This window comes from Rhinopithecus roxellana, chromosome 15 (assembly GCF_007565055.1).
Source record: "Rhinopithecus roxellana isolate Shanxi Qingling chromosome 15, ASM756505v1, whole genome shotgun sequence".
NCBI classification, from domain to species: Eukaryota; Metazoa; Chordata; class Mammalia; order Primates; family Cercopithecidae; genus Rhinopithecus; species Rhinopithecus roxellana.
Window position 1 is genome coordinate 84,372,754 of NC_044563.1, and position 24,853 is coordinate 84,397,606.

Genomic DNA, 24,853 nt, shown 5'->3' on the forward strand with positions numbered 1-24,853 from the left:
TGCCTTTTCATGCTGTTACTGTATTCTTCAACAAAGAGTAAAGTTAAAGTTCAGGATTAAATGGCATTTTTTTAAATTATAGCTATTTAAATATTCATTAGACTAAGTGAATGGGACCCTTCAGTGGCAGAATCCATTAACCTAGGATAGGTCTGATGACATCCTATTGGGATAGTATGTAGAGAATATTGGATGGCTCTATAACAGAGACATTTAAGACATGTAAACACACGTATGGAAAGTAACTTTAGTTTTGAAAATGTTAAGTTTGAGGTATATGGAACTAGGGTGAGAAAATATAATAAAAAATACATATACTTAAAAGCAAGTAAAATAAAAAAGTCAACAATAAGGAACTTAGAAATAGAGAACAGACTCATATTTATTAATACACAGAAAATGAGAAAACTTTTAAGAATGTCTAAGGAGTGTTCATTAAACTAAGAGAAAAATCAAAGTAGTGCAATTCTATACAAGTGAAGAAAGATAATTTTCCTTGAACAAAACAATTGAGATGGTCAAATACTGCCCAAAGCTCAAAGAGATTGTGTGTATCACTGAGTCACATGAATATTTCATCAAAGTGAGCAAACAATCTAACCTGCACAACTGTGTGTTGCCCAGGTAAGAGTTTAGCCTCTTATTATGTAATAATAATTATTAGGGCTCCCTATTAGTTAAAAATGTGACCATTTGCAAAATAAATCATGTTATCACTTGAGCCAGAAGTTCTAGCCCAACCTGTGCAATGTATTGAGACTCAATCTCTCTGAAAAGAAAAAACTCTCAGATTATGGAGTATAAAGAGGAGACACATGGGTAATGATTTTGTGTGTATGTGTGTGTGTATATTTCATTTGTACATACAATAATGAATATATGTATATAAATAATATAAGTATACAAATAATACAGTGTATTTGTTATATATATAGATATCCATATACACATATTAATAACACCAAATTTGAGGAGTATCGGGATGCAATTAGAATGAGAATTCAAGTCAAGGGAGAATCGTTATGTCTATTTTTTAACATGTATATAATTTGAGTTTTTATATTACAGATGTAAGAAATGAAGTAGACACAGAGATTACACTTATAGGATAAAGGTTAAATGATAAGTAAAGTAATATTTCAGCATTGGAATATGTGGAATATTCTATGTCAAATTGGGAAAGATTTTATTTTAGACAACAAATATCTCCTATCTTATTTGTGTGCAGTGGCGGTTAGATATCTTGGTTTGAAAATCGGAAGATTTCCCTTTGGAAAGATTTTTGCAAGGATTTATCTCAGGACACACATACACACACACACACACACACACACACACACACACACACACACACGGTGGGACGATGGGCGGGGGCGGTGGTGCAGAAATGATACTCAATATCTGTTTCAGCTCAGAATGTTTCTCTTACAGTGACCAATAATTCTGAAACATTGGTTAGCCTGCTATACAAGATCAATTATCCAATATTGGCTATCCAAGATCTTCAGTGTCTTCCCTTACCAGAATCTTAAGTGGACTGTAATTTTAACCAGCTACTTGTTTTTACCATTGAACAATTCTCATCTTAAGATCCTGAATCTGACTGCTTTTATAATGAACTTGAGACAAAGTACACTAATCTTCAACTCAAACATTTTTTCCTCTGGGTATACAAATTGCCATGCCATTTATGGGTATTCTTTTTTGTTGTTTGTTGTTGTGGTGGTAGTGGTGGTGATGATGGTGGTTTGTTGTTGCTGTTGTTGCTGTTGTTTGTTTGTTTGAGATGGAGTTTTGCTCTGTCACCCATGCTGGAGTACTGTGGCAGACACTTGGCTCACTGTAACCTCTGCCTCCCAGGTTCAAACAATTCTCCTGCCTCAACTTCCTGAATAGTGGGATTACAGGTGCACACCACCATGCCCATCTAATTTTTGTATTTTTAGTAGAGATGGGGTTTCACCTTGTTACCCAGGCTGGTATAGAACTCTTGACCTCAAGTGATCTGCCCACCTTGGCCTCCCAAAGCACTGGGATTACAGGCACGAGCCACTGCATAGGGACCATTCATGGATATTCTCAATAAAAGGATTGTCTGATCCCACAACTATCTCAGAATAAAAAGTGAACTTTTCATCCCAAGCATAAAAATTACTCAGAGCATTTTCTTCTGGCTAAATCCCTCATTCTCAGTCTTTCTCACTCATTGGCAGCATTGTGCTAAGTGAGTGGAATCCCCTGAATGTGACATTTTATTTTCTTTCTCCTTAGCATCCATGTCAGGAAGACTGTTTTAAGCAGGGCTTTTCCACAGTTTTTTCTGTCAGAACCCAATACCACAACATTTCAGCCCTTTCTCTTAATCTTCACTGCTCTCCAAGGGCTAGGGTGAGTCCATCCGTGGCTGGAACCACTCTTGAGTCTGATGTATCTGACACCAATGGCAGGGAACTGCATAGTCATATACTTGGTGAAGAATGAGCATATTATCTAAAGAAGCCCTGGTACCACTTCTTGTCCATGCTGGCTGGAGATGATATTGTCCTGTCTCCATACTTCTCTCTGTGCTCAAGGTCTTTATCCATGACCTCTGAAAAATTACATTTGATAGTTGCCTCAATCAACCCTTTTTCATCCATACATTCTTTTCTATGGGCTCAGGAATCCTGTCAGCCATGACCTTTGACCACTTTGTGGCCATCAGTCACTCCCCACAATATACCACCATATTTACCAACTCATGTGTTACCTGAGTAGGGCTGGAAGCCTTGCTGAGGGGTGCAGCACTCATGACTCCATTGCCTGTCCTGCTCAAGAGGCTTCCTTTCTACAAGGTCACACACTCTCCTATTCCTACTGTTTCCATCCAAATGTCATGAAGTTAGCTTGTGGCCAAGTCAAAATCAATATTTTCTATGGGCTGGTTTTGGTTATCTTTTCTTTCGCAGCTTACTTCTGCTAATAGTTATTTCTTATGCTCTGATATTCCAAGTAGTCCTGGGCATTGTTTCCAGAGAAGGCCGGATGAAGGCATTCAACACCTGTTTGCCTCACATCTTTATTGTTCTGATTTACTATGGACCTCATCTGGCAATAACTGTGATGTATCGAGTCAGCCACAGAAGTTCTCCATTACCACCTGCAGTCCTGGGAAATATCTACCTCCTCCGGCCCCCAGTGCTAAACCCAATTGTGTACAGCCTGAAGACCAAGCAGATCTGTATTGCTCTGAGGAAATCTTTCAAGATAAAGAGAAATTAAAGAACTGGAGAAGTTAATGGTGGTTTAGGTTGGGAAAAAATATAACTCTCAAATTTGGAGAATGTAAATTTTAGTTGTTTAAGAATAGTTGACCTTCGCTTAATTTTAGATCTCAGATGTGGATCTACATTAGTATTTAGAATAAAATGTTGAAAATTATGGTTTGTATAAATAAAGACATATGTTTTATATTCATAATATTTTCTTTTTTCCCCAAATTATTTACATGTGGTTTGAGATATTTTGAAAACAAAATTTGTACAAATAAGGAATGCTTGGCTGGAGTATATTCGTGTTAACCCCTTGTCATAAGAAAGGTCCTGAAGTACTTCCATGTTTCTAAAGGCAGTTTGTAAGTTAGCAACTTAGTAGAGTCCAGACATTTCAGAAAATCACCCATCTCCATTCTCTTAACCTTCTACTTTTTTAGTTTTCTTTCCCCTGTCTTATATTTTATTTTTAAATTATCTCTCTTCTGTTCTGCACTGGCATCTCTATGAGAAAAGTATATTTTATACTATTTTAACTACACCAAATTGAAGAGTGCTTGGTTCACAGTAGTAAATTAATACATTATTTTTTGCTTTTTGTTTTTTCAAGAGTTGAGTCATATCAACCAAAACACTTTCCATCCCCCAACAATATAAGAAACTCACATTCTGCACAAAAAGACATTACTCCTCTTTCCTATGTATTACACCACTGTTAATTTATTTGCTGCCTCTTATTTCTTCCATCGTTATGAACGCCTGGGCTGAAGTGATCCTCTCATCTTGGGTTTCCAAAGTGCTGAGTTTACAGGTGTAAGCCACTGTGCCTGGCCCACATTGAATCTTTTTTGGAATATTTGCAATAGAATCCTCATTTGATCTGATAAATTTATCCTAACATATTTGTTATATGAGGTCCATGATCTGACCTATCATTTCTTCCACACTCCAGTTTTACTAAACAACCTTCAGTTCTCTGAACAATGCATGTTAGGTCAGACACTTTTTGTACTTGCTGCTCCCTATACCTGTTACGCACTTTTCATCGTTCTCTGAGAAAATTCTTGACTATCTTTTAAGAACTAGATTAGTAGAGATAAACCTTTTGTACCATGTAAAATTTTAATCACAGTTTCAATGATTATAACTTCTTTGTTGGTCTTATGACCCCTAAGTGGTGGCAATCTTATGGGACTGAATCCTTACCCAGTAGGACTTTATACTATCTCCATGTGGATAGTGTCAGAATTGAATGGAATTAGAGGACATCCAATTGGTGTCCGCTACAGAATTGCTAGTTGTGTTAAGAAAAACCCTTAGATATCTGGTGTCAGAGTGTTCCATTCTGTGTTGAGTGACTATGTGAGAACTGGAAAAATCACTTTGTTTCCTGCCCCTCCCCCACTTTAGTGTGGGGTGTGTGTGTGTGTGTGTGTGTGTGCATGCACATGCATGCATGCATGCATATGTGTGACATAAAGAGAAAAATAGGAAGAGAGATTTATAAAATATAAACAGAAAATAGCAAAATAAAATACTCTTCATTTAAGGGGATTCACAAATAAAAACTCTAATAATAGCAGACTGCTGAATAATTTTTTAAAATATATGTGAAATGATTTCCCAGCAGATCTTCAGAGTGACCCTGGTTATTGTGAGTAGTATTATGGTGGTGGGCATCAGCCTACTCCAAGAGGAGCATTTCAATGCCCTGAGAAATATAAAATTGGCTGAAGAAGATTAATCTTAACAAACAGAATAAATATACAAATTAATTAAATGTAAAAGCTTGATTAAAGCTCTGACATTCATTCCTTGCCATTGCCTTTCCTCGGCCTTCCTCAAGAATGTCTTAATATTGTTATGTTCCATTACTTGCACTTTCTTTATCCTGTTTCTGTCCCATGTCTTAGTACATGCTGCTAACTTTACTTGATATACCCAATCCACTTTCCTCTGACTGCTATTTGTTGTGATTTTTACTCATTTTCTTATCTCATTTTTTCACTCATTTTCTCATCTCAGTACCTCCAGTCAACTTTTCTTAACTCTTAAATCCTAATGTATAAAATGTATAAAAATAGACAACTAAAACAGACTTTAGAAGTTAAGAGTTCCATAGGACTCAGACCTTACCTCTATCATGATATACACTGTATATCAACCATTTGCTTTTCTACCTCCCTAAGTAGACACTTTTAAAACCCAAAGTAATTTCCTGGATTATTTTTAGAGTTCTAGATTCTAGCAAATACGAAATATATCAGTGGGCCTCTAAGAAATTATAAAAATAAAGAAAATATAAAAAAGGAAGGGGAAAAAGACTAGTAGTTTGGCAGGCATAATGGAACTTGTTAAAATCAGGCAATATGTATTTATTTCCACCCTCTATATGCCAAGCACCAGAAATAAATGTATGAATAGGAGAAAAAATATTCCTACTATTGTGGAATTTACATTGTAATAAAGGAAGGAAAGAGAGAAAAATCAAAATAAACCATGTTGTGGAACTGTTGGCTCAATCAGGATTACTGTCTCTGTAATTTTATTATTTATTTATTTATTTATTTATTTATTTATTTATTTATTGAGACAGAGTCTAGCTCAGTGGTCCAGGCTGGAGTGCAGTGGTGCTATCTCGGCTCACTGCAAGCTCCTCCTCCCGGGTTCACACCATTCTCTCACCTCAGCCTCCCCAGTAGCTGAGACTGCAGGCGCCTGCCATCCCACCTGGCTAATTTTTTGTACTTTTAGTAGAGACAGGGTTTCGCCCTGTTAGACAGGATGGTCTCGATCTCCTGACCTCGTGATCCGCCTGCCTCAGCCTCCTGAAGTGTTGGGATTACAGGCGTGAGCCACCGCGCCCGGCCGGTAATTTTCTTATATAAATATGAAGAGCTTTCTTTTCACATGTTCACTTTCGCCCTCTCTATACACGAGCAAGATCTATTATGTCTCCTCTGAGTGTATGCTCAGGCTGAACATCCACTAGACATAATTGCTCCCTCTTAAAACAGTAAAACAGATCTCTGCTTTACAATGTATTCCCAAATGAAGACCTGGCCCGGCCGTGGCAAGGAATTATAGATATGTTGTCCTGGGAGAGGCACTTGGACTCTAATGTTTTGCACAGTTTAAAATATTATATAAATGCAATCATACTATTTAATTATTGTGTACCCTTCGATGTTCACTCAACGTACTTAGAGACTTATTGATACAGATATAGTGCTTAGGCATATCTAAATATGTAGTCAAAGTATAAAGATATGTTTGGGGGTAATAAACACCAAATTCATAATGGTGTTTTCTCTGGGAGGAGTAGGTATGTGGAGGGTGTTTCAACTCTATGATGCTGTATTTTAAAGATGGACCATGAATATATGGATTTTCTTTAGGATGTCTTTGGAAATGATTTAAAACTTACAGAAGAGTTACAAGGATAAGAATAGTACATAGAGCACCCATATTGCCTTTGCTGTAATTTATCTATTGTTAAAATTTCATTCCAATTGCCTTAACATTTGAACTCATGCACCAGAGTACTCTCTCTTGTGAGTTATTTCTCACTCTATCTGCCCACTCTCCCCTCAACACACTGTGGGGAAAAGAAAGAGATCAGACTGCTACTGTGTCTGTATAGAAAGAGGTAGACATAAGAGACTCCATTTTGTTCCGTATTTGAGATGCTGTTAATGTGTGACCTTACCCCCAACCTTGTCCATGCAAGAGACATGTGCTGTGGTGACTCAAGGTTTAACGGATTTTGGGCTGTACAGGGTATGCTTTGTTAAACAAGTGCCTGAAGGCAGTATGCTTGTGAAAAGTCATCACCATTCTCTTAATCTCAAGTACCCAAGGACACGTACACTGCCAAAGGTGGAAGGAAAGCTAGGTATTGTCCAAGGTTTCTCCCCATGTGATAGTCTGAAATATGGCCTGGTGGGAAGAGAAAGACCTGATCATCCCCCAGCCTGACACCTGTGAAGGGTCTGTGCTGAGGCGGATTAATACAAGAGGAAAGAGGCCCGGCGCGGTGGCTCAAGCCTGTAATCCCAGCACTTTGGGAGGCCGAGACGGGTGGCTCACGAGGTCAGGAGATCGAGACCATACTGGTCTACACGGTGAAACCCCGTTTCTACTAAAAAATACAAAAAACTAGCCGGGCGAGATGGAGGGCGCCTGTAGTCCCAGCTACTCGGGAGGCTGAGGCAGGAGAATGGCCTAAACCCGGGAGGCGGAGCTTGCAGTGAGCCGAGATCTGGCCACTGCACTCCAGCCTGGGCGACAGAGCGAGACTCCGTCTCAAAAAAAAAAAAAAAAAAAAAAGAGGAAAGAAGGCCTCTTGACAGTTGAGATAGAGAAAAGTATCTGTTTCCTGCCCATCCCTGGGCAATGGAACATCTGGGTGTAAAACCCGATTGTATGTTCTGTTTACTGACAAAGGAGAAAACCACCTTAGGGCGAAAGGTAGGACTTGCTAGCGCAATGCTGCTCTTTATGCACCAAAAAGTTTTGTGGAGATGTTTACATATACAGACACAGCACTTTTCCTTAAACTTATGTCACATAGGTTTTTATTCATATGTCTTAGTGGATCCTATTATCCTGCCACTTCCCTTTTTCTAAGATGGTAAAGATAATGATCAACAAATACTGAAGGAACTCAGAGACCACGAGTCCTCTGTATGCTGAGCGCTGGTCCCCTGGGCCCACTTTTTCTTTCTCTATACTTTGTCTCTGTGTCTCTTCTCTTTTCTCAAGCCTCTCTTTCCACCTAATGAGAAACGCCCACAGGTGTGGAGGGGCAGGCCACCCCTTCACACACAAATTTTTTCTTAGCCCTGTGAGTGCAGGTTGCATACATCATGACATTTACTTCTAAACCATGCAGTGTGGTTTTTTTTCTAAGAATAAAGATACCTCCTTACATAACTAGAAAATGTTTAAATCTAATTTCCCATGTGTATTTTCATTTTGTCAATGCACCAATAGCATTCTTTAAGAGCTTTTTACCTCCAGTCAGGATTCATTCTAGGATCAGACATTTAATTTGTTGTCATTTTTCTTAATCTTATTTAATGTGGTGCATTTCACCACCTTTTTAATTGAGGTAAATTCGTATACTGTAAAATTAATGACTTTAAGATGATTAATTCATGGAATTTAATATATTCACAGTATTTTATAAGCTACCACTTGTATCTAGTTACAGAATATATTTATGACTTCAAAATAAAACCTCATACTCTTTAAGCAGCTATTCACCATTCCTGTCTCCACCCAGCATCTAGAAACTACCAATCAACTTTCTGTCTCTATAGATTTATTTATGCTAATTATTTCACATAAATTAATTATGTACTATATGGCCTTTTATGTCTCGATTCTTTTACTCAGCATAATGTTTTTGAAGATTATCTATGTTGTAGCACATCAGTACTTCATTCCATTTTCTGGTTGACAAATTTGTTTTTTCATTCATATATTGTATGATGGATCAACATTCAATGAAATGACCAAATTTTATAGAATAATCAACTTTTAATTTCTAATGTTTAATGAACACTAAAATAATCCTGTACACCTTCCCTAATTTATAGATGTTTCCTTTGTGTTAGTGGATGATTCCTTGAAAAAAATAATTTGAGTTTTGTTTGTTTGTTTTATTGTTTTAAATTTCAACTTTTAGATGCAGTGGGTATGGGTACAGCTTTTTTATTTTGGTATACTGCATGATGCTGAAGTTTGGGTTACAAAAGTACAAGAAACTTATTTCCCGTCTGTCGGTATATTCGGGTTTCATTGTTGTTTTCCAGAAAACAATTGTTAACTGCCTTGTTTCCACAATATTTCAATTTACATATTCTGTGTGTTTCTTTAAACAAGAAAAGAAAAATACATATATTCCTCACCGATTTCCACATATACATATTCTCACTTCACAACGTGGTAAAGTGTCATATTTGGAAATTTACTACTTAGACAACAACTAAGTATATTATCATCTTCTTGGCAGACAAGAATAAAATATCTCAACTCTCATAAGACTATGCCTTGAAGTGATGACATATTCCCCAGAGAGAAGCAGACAGATGAAAGGGGAAGAGGGAGACAGAGTGTCTTTTTCAGTAAGGCAATACTTTATTACTTGAGCAAATTTCTCCTGTTGAATACCTTATGCACTGCTCACCTTATTTGTTTGGTTTTCAGGCTATAAACCAATGGATTAAGGACAGGAATCAAGACGAGGAAGAGATCAGCCATGGTGACATGGAGAAGAGGAGATGTGAATTTACCAAACCTATGAATTAGGGCCAGCACAATGAGTGGCACATAGAAAATGAAGACAGTGAAGACGTGGAAAACACAAGTAATAAGTGCCTTGAGCTGACCACTTTTTCAGGCAATACCCAGCACTGTTTTCAAAATGAAGGTGTATGAAATGAAAATGAACATAGAATCAATTGCAAAGGAGCAGATGACAAGAGACAACCCATAGATCATGTTGACTCTGACAGGACCACAGACCAGCTTCATTACATCAGGGTGATAGCAGTAGCAGTGGGATAGAATGACATCTTTGCAGAAGGGCAGTCGCTTGAGCAGGATTGGCAAAGGTACCATCACTATCACAGTCCTAACCACAACTGTCAGCCCCATCTGAATAATCCTGGCAGGAGTTAAAATCACAGTGTAGTGCAGTGGGTTGTGAATAGCTACAAACTGGTCAAAGGCCATGGCCAGCAGGATGGTTGACTCCATGCAGGAGAAGGTGTGAATGAAGAACATCTGTGTCAAACAAGAATGAAACTCAATCTCCCTGTGATTCAGGAGGAAGACATTGAGTACTGTAGATAGAGTTGACAAGGACAGACCCAAATCTGTAGTTGCCAGCATGGACAGGAAGAGGTACTGAGGCTCATGAAGGCTGGAGGTAGTTTTGATGACAAAGAGGATGGTGCAGTTTCCTAGGATGGCAATGAGGTACATGACACACAGGGGCGTAGAAATCCATATTTGTACAGACTCTAGTCCGTGGATGCTTGTTGGAAGAAGAATGTGTGGCTGAAACCAGCTATTGTTTATAGGTCCCATATGCAAATGTCTTGAAATGTAACCCAGGTAAGCTTCCAAATGTTTCTATTTGTACAAATAAAATCATAACTTTTAAGATAGTGATAGCTAATGCGTCTAGCTCTCCTGGGGCAGCATTTACCCTAGGCAATTTACATCAAGGAATTTATCCTTAAAAAGTTTCAATGCTATTGGAATAACTATCTAGTGTTTGGTCAATAGATAACTGCTGGTAAAATGTAAGAGCTAGTGGAATTATATTGGCCAAGAACACTCAATCATTAATCTAGTGAAAATGAAAATTAAGTACATAATTTTCTCTCTTATCCAAGTTCTCAGGAAAAAAATTATTCTCAGAACATATTTTCTGTCTTGATAACTTATTCAGATTACATTCTTATCTGTATTTACTTTCGTCTTTGGTGAACTTTCAAAAGACTTTCCAGCACTTTCTTTGGCATCAACATCATATTTAAGGATCTGGAAGCATGAGTATTTTTCTTGGTATTTCTACCTGTGGAAATAAAGTGTAAAATATTTCAACAACCCAGATAAAACTCAAGTCGTACTTTCCAACTTCATGGGATACTAATCATTTTAAAAATAAATTTCTAGTTTAGTTAATGCTTTGTTTTTAAATGATGTGCTGATATTTTCAAAGGAAGCTGCTCATCAAAATATAACAGAGTGATAAATCCCTGAAGTGGGTACTGATATTACTTTTCCACTGGATCTAAAATTTTATTCATCATCGCTGGCCATCAGAGAAATGCAAATCAAAATCACAATGAAATATCATCTCACACCAGTTAGAATGGTGATCTGGCAATCATTAAAGAGTCAAGAAACAACAGGTGCTAGAGAGGATGTGGAGAAATAGGAACACTTTCACACTGTTGGTGGGACTATAAACTAGTTCAACCATTGTGGAAGATGGTGTGACGATTCCTCAAGGATCTAGAACTAGAAATACCATTTGACCCAGCCAACGCATTACTGGGTATATACCCAAAGGATTATAAATCATGCTACTATAAAGACATATGCACACGTACATTTATTGAGGCACTATTCACAATAGCAAAGACTTGGAATCAACCCAAATGTCCATCAATGATAGACTGGATTAAGGAAATATAGCACATATACACCATGGAATACCATGCAGCCATAAAAAAGGATGAGTTCATGTCCTTTGTAGGGACATAGATGCAGCTGGAAACCATCATTCTGAGCAAACTATCACAAGAACAGAAAACCAAACACTGCATGTTCTCACTCATAGGTGGGAATTGAACAATAAGAACACTTGGACACAGGGTGGGGAACATCACACACTGGGGCCTGTCGTGTGGTGGGGGAACGTGGGAGGGATAGCATTAGGAGATATACCTAATGTAAATGATGAGTTAATGGGTGCAGCACACCAACATGGCACATGTATACATATGCAACAAACCTGCACATTGTGCACATGTACCCTAGAACTTAAAGTGTAATAAAAAAAAAAGAGAGAGAAAAAGAAAATTAAGGGACAGATTATGCAAAAAAAATCAACAAATAATTTCTTGAAAAAATTTGAAATATATCCATTTCAAAATATATCTTAGTTAACATTAAATACCTTGGTAACTGTCTTAAAAATAGAGAAAATGATGTTAAGTCATATCTTTATCCTACAAAGAAGGTAGGAGGACACCTGTGACTGGTTGAATACATTAAAATTTACATATTCTGTTTAAAATTACAAATTGTCATGCAAAAACAGGAAACACTGATTCAGCTACATTTGGAAACAAGGATGGAGTAGGAACAAAGGTAATAAAACTGAGTTAAACTCTTACCTAGAAGAGCATGAAATCCAAGCAAATATCTTTTGTAAAATCATATACTTTAAAAATATACACCAAAATAAAAACACCAGAAGAAAATTTGAACAGAAATTAATGCAGGACTCTTTCTCAGAAAAAGGGCTAACAGCAGGGAGGACTGGAACAAGAGATTATTCCTTTTTTTACTCTCAGCCAAAATTAGAACTTCTGTACTGTTATAAAACCGTGTAAATGTTAAATGAAACAAAATAATCTTTCCATAAATGTTAATATATCTTTAAAACACAGACCCCAGAGGACTCATAATTTGTATATTTCCATCTATTGATGTGTAGACCTATGCTTGTTTAGTCTTCCATTCATACATTATTGGCACTGAATGTTTACTACAACCTACTATATTCTTTCATTATATGACTAGTAAGGAGAATTTTACAAAACATGTCCTTTTAGAGGAGGAAGAGTCACAATGAACATGTATAGCCCTTAATAAGGAGGTCAACTTCTTAGGGACTTAGGATACTAAGTGAAAGAATTTTTCAGCTGTACATGTGGAGTATCAGAGTCATTTATGTTTCTAAAAAAACAGAAAAACAAGAAAGTTATTGTGAATAATATAGTAGAACATCCAGTCCCACCATAAACACTGCCCACGCAGTCACTGAACACGTTGCTTTTTGCAATACTAAGAAAACTCTCTTCTAAACATAAACGTCTTATTCACCATAATAAATCATGTATGTCTTTTAAGCAGAAACATAGAATATACTACAGATTCATATATGCACACATAACCAGCTCTGCCTTGGCTTCAACTTTCTTCCAGAATATCTTGGAATTCACTCTTTGGAATTCACTTCTTTGTATGCATCTTTCTCTTCTTTTATTTTTTTTAATCACTGTTGCAATTGCTGCAACCACTATCAGCATCAAGACCACCATCAAGAATACTGCAACAACTAATGTAAAAGTCAAATGTGTACTTAGTCTATATTGTTGTGTGCTTCATTTTTAAATATGCTTTGTGCTTATATTTTTGTTCCTTTTCAATAAGAATGCCTTTTTTCAATTAATTTAATTTTTTTACTCACTCTCTAGTCAGATTGGTTGTTTTATTACACTAGATGTATTACCAGATATATTACTCATTCTCACATCATGATGTGTATATACCTTTTAATATATTCTCAACTGTGATCATGCTTCATCGTAGCCAATAGTAATTTTAAACCACACTTAAAAGACACTTTGTATTCAACAATCTATAAAAATGATCCAATGCCTATTTTAAATCCCCAGAATTTTTTCCAGCCATCAAATCCCCACTGAATGTATTGCTTAATTCCTCTTTATGAATAATGAAACATATAATTTCATATTATCTTCCAACTGTTTTCCCTTACTAAATTTGACTTTAAGTACCTTTCATGTTGAGATTTCATCCTTCACATATCTGCATAAGGATAGTTCACCTCTGTTTGGAAAAGAAGGCACACGGCAAATTTTGTTTAAACAAATAAATTAATAGTTTAGAGATTCCTACCACAGCCTATAGTTGGTAATCCCCAGCAAAGGCATAAAACTTACTAGTAATCCAGGATTCATTTTAAACTTTTATGTATAGAAAGTTTTGGGGGTCGTTATTACCCAGTAGGGCTCACTTAGAATTCAAGAGTAGGTGCCATTATCTTGAAAGTTGGGGAAGAAAAGCGTATCATCCTATGTAAATATTAATTCTAGTATTTGTCAACTGGCTCAATTTCCAGGTATTCTTATCCTAATTTCCTTTTATCTTGTTGTGGATTACCCATTCCATTAAGAAACATATCCTACAGATTATTCCTGTCACAAAGACATTTAACTGTTTCAGTTAGCATGTCCCACTTCCAAATTCACCCCTAATCACTTTAAGATGTATAATTTCTCCTTTCTGCCCCAGAGCCCTCAATTGAGTATCTCCTAAAAACAATGCCTCATCCCTATTATTTTAGTGGAAATAAAGTGAATTAAGAGTTACTCCACATAGTGTACAATCTTCTCTCCATAAAACCAGCACCATCTAAAAAAACTAACAAGAGAATTCAGCAGCACAGTTCTGCTCTTTCAGTCTCACCCTCCTTGGCATTGGCAAGGGAGTGGATAGACTCTTATAAGATGTCAGAAACTTCTTATAGAGGCACCTGCATCACAGCAGAGTTATTTATTGCAATAAATAGAGAATTGTGGATGGAAGGTGGCCAGAGGAAGATTATCAAAATAGTTCCATGAGATATTAATTTAAATACTATTTACACACAGTGTCACAAAAAGAAATTACTTGGAACTAAAACCATGGCAAATTTGCTTTTCTTAATACCCTAAAGTCCTTTTAATTAATCACACATTCATGCCTGAGAGCAGCTGAATCCTTACTATTCAACACAAACACTTGATGAGCTTTTCTTTATAAGTGATTGTTCCTAATACTTGGTTTGCTATTTTTTTTTTTTTTTTTTTGGTGAATCCTTTTGAAATGTGATTCTCTACTTTTCTCTGAGAAGTTGAGTATTGGAAACCATCTCTTTCATTACCATTGTAATAGATTCCCATTATTATGATATTGTGTCAGAACATTGCAGTGCTGTAGATTTTTTGAGAGGTATACTGCCATATATGACAGTCTGAGTTAGTGTGGCCTCATTAAAGTTGTTTTTTTTTTTTTTTTTCAGATTTTCTCCTCTTTTCTTCCTGTAAAGCTGTTGCCTATAACTTTTGCCCACTCTTTTAAAAATTTTACTGCATCTTTCCTGTGATTATAAATTCTTCCTCTTTTTTGAATGTTTCAAAGGTAAAATATTGCAGGCATCCAAATGCCTAATACAATGACTGGTATAGAGAAGACATTCAATCTATACTTGATCAATGTAGAATGAATGGACAGGGACTTCTGCTGTCTGACAAGATGCAGTAAGAGGAGTAGAATTTACCTTTCCACCTAAAACAATGAAAATAATTAGACAAAATATATGCAGCAAAGATTTCTAAGACATTTAATATCTAGCAATGAAATAATAAATAAACTAGGTCCTATAACTGCTGCAGCTGATTGCTTTGAGATAATTTGTAGACCGTGGTAAATGGAGAGGAAACCCAGATAGAGTCTGTGAACTGCCTGAGTTAAAAAATTATTGCTGAGAATTCCAGGAGACCAAAGTATCTACAGTTCATGGCACTGGAGAAGAGACAGATGCACAAGAAAGATAATACTCAGGCTTTGGCTGTCCTCACTATCCTTCCTGTTGATTAGTAGTACATTTAGAATCCTCCCTGCCAAGCTGACACCCCCTGCTGTGTTCCCATGTAATCGTTTTTATGTTGTCTTGTCTGTGCATCACTTGCCAGGAAATAACTTGCAGGGATGTTCTCCTCACATGATCAGGTTCCCACACCCTTCTCTGGTTCATTGGTGATGCCCACTACCAACGCCATACACGCCAGTATAGACGTCTACATTGCTGCACTTCAACTATTTGTTTTAGGACTAAATTATTCAGGATGGAAAGGAAAACTAAAGGGGTGGGTAGACCGAAGAGAAACAAATGCAGAATAGGGAGGTGAAGAGTCAGCTGCGTTCACATTCAATTCAATATGTTTAATTTTTCTGCCCAATTATCTGTGATGTTGATTTTTAAAATTATAAAATCCTCAAAATCAGTATCTTTTTTCTATATTGTCTTGAGCAAAGCATAAGCTTTCATTTTGTCTTTATTAATCAAATTTATAATATTTTCGAAGTTAGGCCTTCCGTGTAAAGAGTTTATAATAGATATAAAACTGTACTTCAATACACCTCATATTTTTCTAGTTAACTTCTCTAATGAAAACATTTATTTAAATTGATTGCAAAAACATCATCTCCATGAGTCTTTGTCCCAAGTCCCTGGATGAACATAATGTCTATTCTGTGTTGCTATACATGTATGCTTGAATATCTCCATCATTCCTGTTCTGATCTGCTTTGAGGGGTGGTTATTTTGTCCATGTGTTGGTGTCTTCACATGGATAAGACATTCTTGAAGTAGATAATATTTATGTTTTATATTTGAACCTTTCTTTAGCATAGTACTATACACAGAGTGACCTTTAATACATTTTCATTAATTTATTTAATTACTGTATACATTGAAAATTCATTTATTTTGTTGCTTTATCTGTTACCTACCTTTTTCCTTTCTCCAGGAATATTAGGGAAGTTTGAGTAGAAAAAGAAATGAAGGAGGAGGAAAGAAATGAGCTAATATGAAAACACATGATAGAAGAAAAAATATGAGCAAATGTTAGGGTAGGTGGGAGGGAATAGTGGGAGCTATAGTTCATGTGTGTGAACAATGAGTGGATACTATCTCCTAAGTTAGAATAAAGCAATATGAGTGCTCACTTCGCACATTGGCTGTTTAACTGAAATACATGCCTATTGTAACCTGTAAAGTGAAATCATGGTGCTAATATATGCAACATTCAGTTAATACAGCACTGTGAAAAGCAAAGACTACCTGCACTTTTACTGTATTTATCTCCAAGTATATTATTGAAGAAAGAAAAAAGGCACTCCTTTATGAAGACTTCATTTTAAAGTATAAGGATAATCATTATCGCTGATTCAGTGGTGTTAATCTCCTAAAAAGGCCACAACAGTATTCCACATCTGTATTTCTGGAGCTCCAAGAATGATAATGTGATTAATTACTATAATGAATCAGATATAATGAATCAGAAAAGGAAAACTCTCTGATGTGCAAGACCCTACTAGAGACTTCATGCTTGATGTCAAATCAATAATTGAACATTGTACTTAGACCATATTTGAAATTCATTAAAGTTTATAATTATTGTTGTTACCATCACCATAATAACCAGTAGCAATAACCCTACAAAACCATGATAACTTTCATGTCAGTTAAGTCTCTCTGGCTTATTGGTGAATCAGGAGTGATCACCAATTCTTTTGTAAAGCAATCACTTTCCTACAATGCCAAAGTTCACACTTACCCTGATAAAATAACTGTAGTTCTTCATTCTCTCTCTCTCTCTCTCTCTCTCTCTCTCTCTCTCTCTCTCTCTCTCTCTGTCTGTCTTTCCTTTCTTTATTCCATTCCAAGGTCTAGTATTGGAGCACAGAGTAAAAGATGACCTCTTCAAAGCAGAGCAACCCTGGAGACATCTGGTACAACATGCTTGGTATCTCAGGAATGAAAGATGCACACACATGAGTCTCCATCCCATCTGTTTATCCCCTGTACATAGTAGCTGTTGTAGGCATTACCTTCTTCTTATTATTCATCTTTACTGAGGGGAAGTCTTTATGAACCCATGTACCTTTTTCTTTCCATGTTGGCCCTAGCAGATATCCTTCTCTCCACAGTCACCACACCAAAGGTGCTAGCAATCTTCTAGTTCAATGTGGAGGGTATTTCTTTCAGTGGTTGTGTGTCTCAGATGCTTTTCCTACACTTCATTTTTGTGGCAGAGTCTGCCATATTGCTGGCCATGGCATTTGACCATTATATGGCTATCTGTTATCCACTAAGATATACTGCCCTTCTGACCACAACAGTCAATGGAAAAAATGGGTATCACATCTGTGACTAGGAGTTTCTTCATCTGGCCTGTGATAGCATCAAAATCAGCATCTACCAGGGAGTGATTGTGGCCTTGTTTTTCATATGCCTGGATGTGGTGCTTATCATCATCTCCTATGTCCTTATACTTTGTTCTGTGTTTAGAATTCCTTCCCAAGGTGCCCATCTCAAGGTTCTGGGTACTTGTGGCTCCCATGTGTGTGTCATCCTTCTATGCACCAGCTTTCTTTTCCTTCTTTGCTTACCAGTTTGGGGGCCACAGTATACCATTCCATATACATATCCTTCTTGCTAATCTTTAGGTGGTGGTACCACCCACTCTCAATTCCATCATTTATGGAGTTAAGACCAAACAAATTCAAGAGAGAGAGTTATCCAGGTCTCTTCCTTGAATAAGACATTTTATTGATATAGACTAAAGAACTTAGTCTTTCATTTTTAAAATTTTTTAATGTAACTCTACAACTCAAGAGAACCTAATGACAATAACAGAATGTTTTTGAGTGAATGAGTCAACATTACAGTCTTACTGTTTATGCTGCTTTTGTTCATGACAATATTAGAGGAAGGACACCTTATTTGCTGTGTGATATTCAGCCTTGTTACAACAGGCTTAAAGTATAATAATTCAACAGCTAATTTCAATTTTTTATTGACACAGAAAAAAAGACTACCTAAAGATACAGCCCATTCTCACACATTAGAAAAATAGGTAAAAAAAAAAAAATCCCAAATTAACCTAACAGAATTTTAGCTTATTTTCCTATAATATTACATCTATAATTCACAGAAAATATACTCATATATTTAGTATCATAATCTAACAATTGAACATTTGCTCTCTGACTTCAAGTTTTGAATTCCAGATGTCTAAATTTGTCAAGAATATTTATTCTTTCCCAGCTTTTGTATATTTATACTTGTAATGGTCATGAAATATTATCTACCTTACAAAGTTGTTAAAAAGATTAAGTGAGATGATCAATGCAAAGTTCCTAAAACAGAGCTTAACATAAAATGAAAATCAAATAATGCCGCTTATTGTCATTATTAGCAATTATATTACCAAGCTGCATCTTACAAACACTGGACCAGCAGGAGAGAGAAAGAGAGAGGCCTCTTTATTTCTTCCTTCCTATTTATAATGTTATGGAATACAATGATTTTAGGTAATCTTGGGACACGAAACCAATTTAGTTTCTTAGAGGGGAGCCAGAAGAAAGATTTCATCAGAGATAGAGTTCAATATTGTTAGCAGACATGTTAATTAAAGCTGTTGAAATGGATAATAAATTCATACCTGCTCCCTTAATAAATGTAAAAGTAGCAATTTTATTCTTAGTCATTGTATGATAGCACAATGAATTGCATTTTTTATACCATAGAAACAATAATTATTACTGTTTTTGGCAACAGTAAAATGTATTCATCAGGAAATCAAAGCCACAATGAGATGCCAGAGAACATAATAAAACAATAATGAATAATTAAGTAATAAAAGTATTTTACATGTTTACTTGTACAAGTATGCACACAGACTCACAAATGCATGTTTATATGCTCATAACATTGATGACAGTGAAGTACTAAAGCATCATAAATGCCCAGGTTGAGTATATTAAAATGCATCCAAAAAATAGAGTAGTGCAATTTTTACAGACTAAGTTACAATTAAGTGCTTCTATGGAGATAAAAGTATTTTGAAAATAAATTAGAGGTTGCAGAATGATACATATTATGTTATCTCAATTATATAGGTGTATACTTATTCATATATAGACCCACATATACATGATATTAGCAAAGAAATTAGGAAAGAATATTTAAAAATGTGCAATATTGTGTAAATGTTTAAATATAACATGTTAATTAAAAATAAATTTAATAATTAAAAAACATATCTATCCTTTCTTTTTCAAAATGAGATGTATATTATTATTTTTAATCTTATTGTACTTGTCTTATGGATAATTCTGTTGTTTTCTTTATATAACATATAATCTTACATCCAAGTTGTTATAATATGTAAAATCTTGCATAATAACTAATTAAGTAATTATTCAGGCTTTCACTGACCCCTGAAATTATTTTGTAAGTTTTTATTCTAATTTTTCATTATCAGATGAAGGATGTTTTCAGGGCATTTTTGTGGGAGGGTTGCCAGAGAACAATATTATGCCTGCTTGAAAATATTTGTTTTTTTGTTTTTTTGTTTTTTTTTGAGACGGAGTCTCACTCTGTGGCCCAGGCTGTAGTGCAGTGACGCAATCTCTGCTCACCACAAGCTCTGCCTCCCGGGTTCACGCCATTCTCCTGTCTCAGCCTCCTGTAGCCAGTCTCCTGTAGCTGGGACTGCAGGCGCCCGCCACCACCGTGGCTGGCTAATTTTTTGTGTTTTTTTTAGTAGAGGCGTGGTTTCACCGTGTTAGCCAGGATGTTCTCTATCTCCTGACCTTGTGATCCACCCGCCTCAGCCTGAAAATGTTTATTATTAGCTCATTGTCAAACATGAGCAATGAAAACACTTATATGGCATAGAACTAATTGTTCATGATCTGTTTTTTCAAAATTCTAGGTATGTATTTTTCAAAAAATATTAACTAATACTTTAAATGGCAGAATTAATTAAAGCGTACCTGTTGTAAACTGAACACTAAGGTCACATAATCCTGCCAATAATTTGGAATTCATAGTTTTTTGAAAATCAATCTTCTCTGATCCCAACTATTTATATCTCTTGTTCTATCCTAATGCACTATTTGTTTCCTCCAGAGAACTGGTCAAAATGTGTAATTATTTTATAAATTTTATTGTTTATTGTCTTCCTCCATCTTTTCCATCACCCTCAAAAGGTAAACACTATAGAGTTGCCCCTTGGTGTCTGCACGGAATGGGTACCAGGATCTTACACACACACCAAGATCCATGGGTACTCAAGTTCCTGATATAAAATGGCCTGGTGTTTGCATATAGCCTATGCACATGCGCCTGTAAACTTTAAATCATCTCCAGATTACTATTAATAACTAAAGTCTCTACAGATGCAATTTATTTTTATTTTCCAATTAATACTGAGTTTCCCGTTTGCTGATTACCATTGTGGAAATTTCCCATGTTTCAAATTCTTGGAGATGTCTTCCTGTGGGGAAGGCATTCCATGAGCTCTGATCACCCACTCATACATTAGGTCAGAGATTTAACTTCTCACCAGGTGGTCAGCCACACACATTGAAAACAAAACCATTTCACAAGCACAGGCCCTCTGCAGCCACAGATCAGCTTAAGTTATAGCTTTGGATGGGCACTACAGCATTGACCTACAGGGCAGGAGAAAAGTTACAGGAACTTCCCTTTACATCAAGATACTGTGTCAGCAGATTTAGGATCTCCAATTATCTTGGCATCTTAATGCCCAGACCCAGAATCTCATGGACATTATTCTTGAAGATCAAGTTAAATGGATAAAGCATGGATCACAGTCAAAGATCCTGTTTATCTGGCATAGTATCAACCCTCTGGATGTTATCTCCAAATCTATAAAATCCAAAGGTGACTCTTCAGTGATCTTCTAGGTTTGTAGAGGGACTAAAGAAACCTTTAAAAAAATGATTCAGGCCGGGCATGGTGGCTCACACCTGTAATCCCAGCACTTTGGGAGGCCGAGGTGGGTGGGTCACGAGGTCAAGAGATCAAGACCATCCTGGCCAACATGGTGAAAACCTGTCTCCACTAAAAGTACAAAAATTAGCCAGGTGTGGTGGCGGGTGCCTGTAGTCCCAGCTACTCGGGAGACTGAGGCACTGTCTCAAAAAAAAAATAAAATCATAGGAAAGATAATACATCAAAACAGGGATGTAAGGGATACTTTAGTTAAAATGAGATGCTCAGTTTAAAGAAATAGACTGTTAGCTACTAAAGCAATAATTCTCAAGAAAGGTGGTACAAGGTCTGACTGCATGCCATTAAAACGATGGATTTGACAGAGTAAAGGGCAAAATGACTTCACAATCATAGACAGAGGGAGAGCTGTGAGAGTCAATGATTGAAGGACAGAATCAATCAGATACCACCAAAGTAAATCTATCAGGTTTATCGTTCCAAGATCAAATATCAGCCTGAGAAAGGTTGGCAGGGATTCAGAAAAAAACTGGAATTCTCCAAGGCACAAAGTCAGTCAATGTATCCTGGGACTATGTAAGGGTAATTTAGGGACCTAGATGACTCAGAATCATCTCCTTTCCTTGCTTAGGAGTCTCAGTACAACATTCAATGAATTGTTCTAGGTATCTGGATATAATGTTACTTAAAACGAACTTTAGAATGTGCATCAGACGTGTCAGAAGGAAATTATGGAAATGCAGAAAATAGGCTATTATTGAAGAGTCAAAAAAGGAGTAATTATTGTTGGAGATTACAAAACAAAATAATGACTAGAATATATAGAAACATAATGGAACTTAAAATGGAAAAATGTGGGATTTCAAATAATTTTATTGAGTGCAATATAATATAATTAATCAGGAAACACATTGGACATTAAACATTAGAACAAAATATAGTCTATGACTAACGGGGCAATCTGTGGACTCAGACTGCCAATAATCAAATCTCTGCTCCACTTCTTCTAATTACAAAACCTTAAGGAAGTCATTTTATCTATGTGACCACTAATTTTTTACTGAAGAATTATAAATAAAGCATTTATGATGATGCCTGGAACATAATAAATGGAGACTTAAAATAAGAAACATATTTGTATTACTTGGTTATAGTTGTAATCTAGGCTCTTTTTTTTTTTTTTTTTTTACTGGACAGAGGATTCAAATGAGACAACACAAAAAAAATTTGGATTAAAGTTAAATATTTTCAAATGATTCAAATGGTTTTCAAGTGGTAGCTGCTATTGGCATTATTATTTTGAGAAACTAATCAAAAAAGTCTATTTCTTTCTACTTTGGCAGTTATTGGTTTTCTATATCTCTTGCTCAGTTGCTATTGATAGAGTAGGAGTACAGAAAGATTATTTGGTTTGTGTACAAACTAACATCAAGATTATTTTTATACTGTTAATTTCATCATATGTAATTTATTCAAATATTCCAGTCTCCCTGTGAAGCTTCCTCCACCATCTGGCCATGTGGATAAACCAGATAGCAGGGGCCATGGATAAACAGTATAATAAACAATATACAAGAATGCTGCCAGACTAATAAAAATGGCTGAGATAACAATTGATCTGTTAGTAATTACTTGAACAATGTTAGATAGCAATACTTATCTTTTCCATAATGGGTGGATCAAAATACCCTGATGCAGCTAGCTATAATAAGGTATTAACTGTAATAGATAATCTATCTTATGCACTAGTATGATTCTCAGCCCACTGTATGTACATTTCTGATTTATAAAACTTATCACAGTATTACAGATGTCAATTTTACTGACTGATGATTGTGGGAAAGTGAAGAACGTATCTGTAACATAAAATATTATTGAAATGTAACATTAAATCTATGTTTAAATACTTATTGACTCTTACCCTTTTAAACTTCGTTGTTGACTTTAAATACATACACATTTGATCTGAACTTAGGCTCCTTTCAAGCAGAACAATCTCTAGACTCTTCTTCGTATCTGTTGGGTCTTGATACTATAAATAATAGGGTTCATCATGGGTGGGAAAATAACATAGATGTTGCCCATGAGGACATGAACCAATGGTGAGAGGCATTTCCCAAAGCGATGCACCATGGTCAGACCAATGATTGGGATGTAGAAAACCAAAACAGCCCAGATGTGAGACACACAGGTCTGCAAAGACTTAAGTCTCTCCTTCCAGGATGCGATGGCCAAGACTGTATGCAAAATCATAATATAGGAGATAAGTATGAGCACTGCAACTAACAACAGGTTGCTGATCACCAGTGTCAGAGCATAGTTGCTGTTGAAGCAGATGTCTGAACAGGCAATTCTAATTAAGTCTTGGTGCAGGCAGAAGGAGTGAGAAAGGATGTGAGGATGGCAATAATTTAAGAACTTCAGAAGGATGATGACTGGAGGTGTTAGCAAAGAACTCCTACATAAGATTGCCACCCCTATCTTCATGATTTTGTCATTAGTTAGGATGGAAGAATAGCGCAGTGGGTTGCAAATGGTGAGGTAGCGGTCAAAAGCCATAGCGAGGAGGACAGAGGACTCCATGAAGGACAGACCATGTATGAAATAGGACTGGGCAATGCAGGAATCCAGGCTGATCTCTTGAATGAACCCCAACAGGATCCCCAGCACCGTGGGCACAGTAGAAAACCCCGTGCACAGGTCAGTGAGGGCCAGCATGGCCAGAAAATAGAACATAGGCTGGTGGAGTCTTGACTCAGTCCGGATCACATGGAGCACCATGCAGTTTCCCAGGAACACCAGAACATAGATGGAAGAGAAAGGAGTGCAGAGCCAGGGATAGTGAACTTCTAGGCCAGGAAAACCAGTGAGAACAAAGCTGAAACTATTGACGTTTGAGTTAGAGATAGACATTAATAGAAGATTGAAAATACTTCTAGAAAAATGCAAATTACCTAAGTTTGTAATCTCCTAATTTTTAGTAATGTTTGTCTGCTTTTGGAAAGAAAATAAAATATAATACAATTTCCTGTAATTGTCATAAATTCAGCAAAACAGAGACCTTATTCTTCACCTCTGAGGGCACAACTCTGTTGCCTAGACATGGAATTTTCAGTGCTAGTGATTAGAGATGACGGAAGACTAGGGAGTTTTATAAAGAAACAGTAATATTACTGGGCCCATGAGATTTAGATTCTAGGCTAGACTTCTGGGAATCTCTGTTCATTAAAGGAAGAGAGTGTATGATCACTGGTACTGCTGTTAGAGTTGGCATCAACCTCAGGAGAATGTGAAAATATGCAGTCATTTTTCTCTTGAGTACTACCCTCAAACTGTAGTAAGTTTCCAAAAGATGTTAACTAGTTAAAGCAACCTAACTTTGCAGCACATAAAGATTATTCCACAGAAACTACACAAACTCAGTTAAACCAAAACTTTTTTACACATTCCACGATAG

General features: G+C 36.3%; 1 protein-coding gene and 2 pseudogenes across 1 annotated transcript; 1 reads left to right on the forward strand and 2 right to left on the reverse strand.

Annotated features, from left to right (window-relative positions):
• The first annotated feature begins 514 nt into the window (after positions 1-514).
• LOC104662343 lies at positions 515-3,261 on the forward strand (annotated as a pseudogene).
• Positions 3,262-9,398: 6,137 nt separating this feature from the next.
• LOC104662331 lies at positions 9,399-10,349 on the reverse strand (annotated as a pseudogene).
• Positions 10,350-23,394: 13,045 nt separating this feature from the next.
• On the reverse strand, positions 23,395-24,309 carry LOC104662332 (olfactory receptor 51V1-like). The gene has a single exon (XM_010363337.2). The coding sequence runs from the start codon at positions 24,307-24,309 to the stop codon at positions 23,395-23,397; it is 915 nt and encodes a 304-aa protein (XP_010361639.2).
• Between the last annotated feature and the right edge of the window lie 544 nt (positions 24,310-24,853).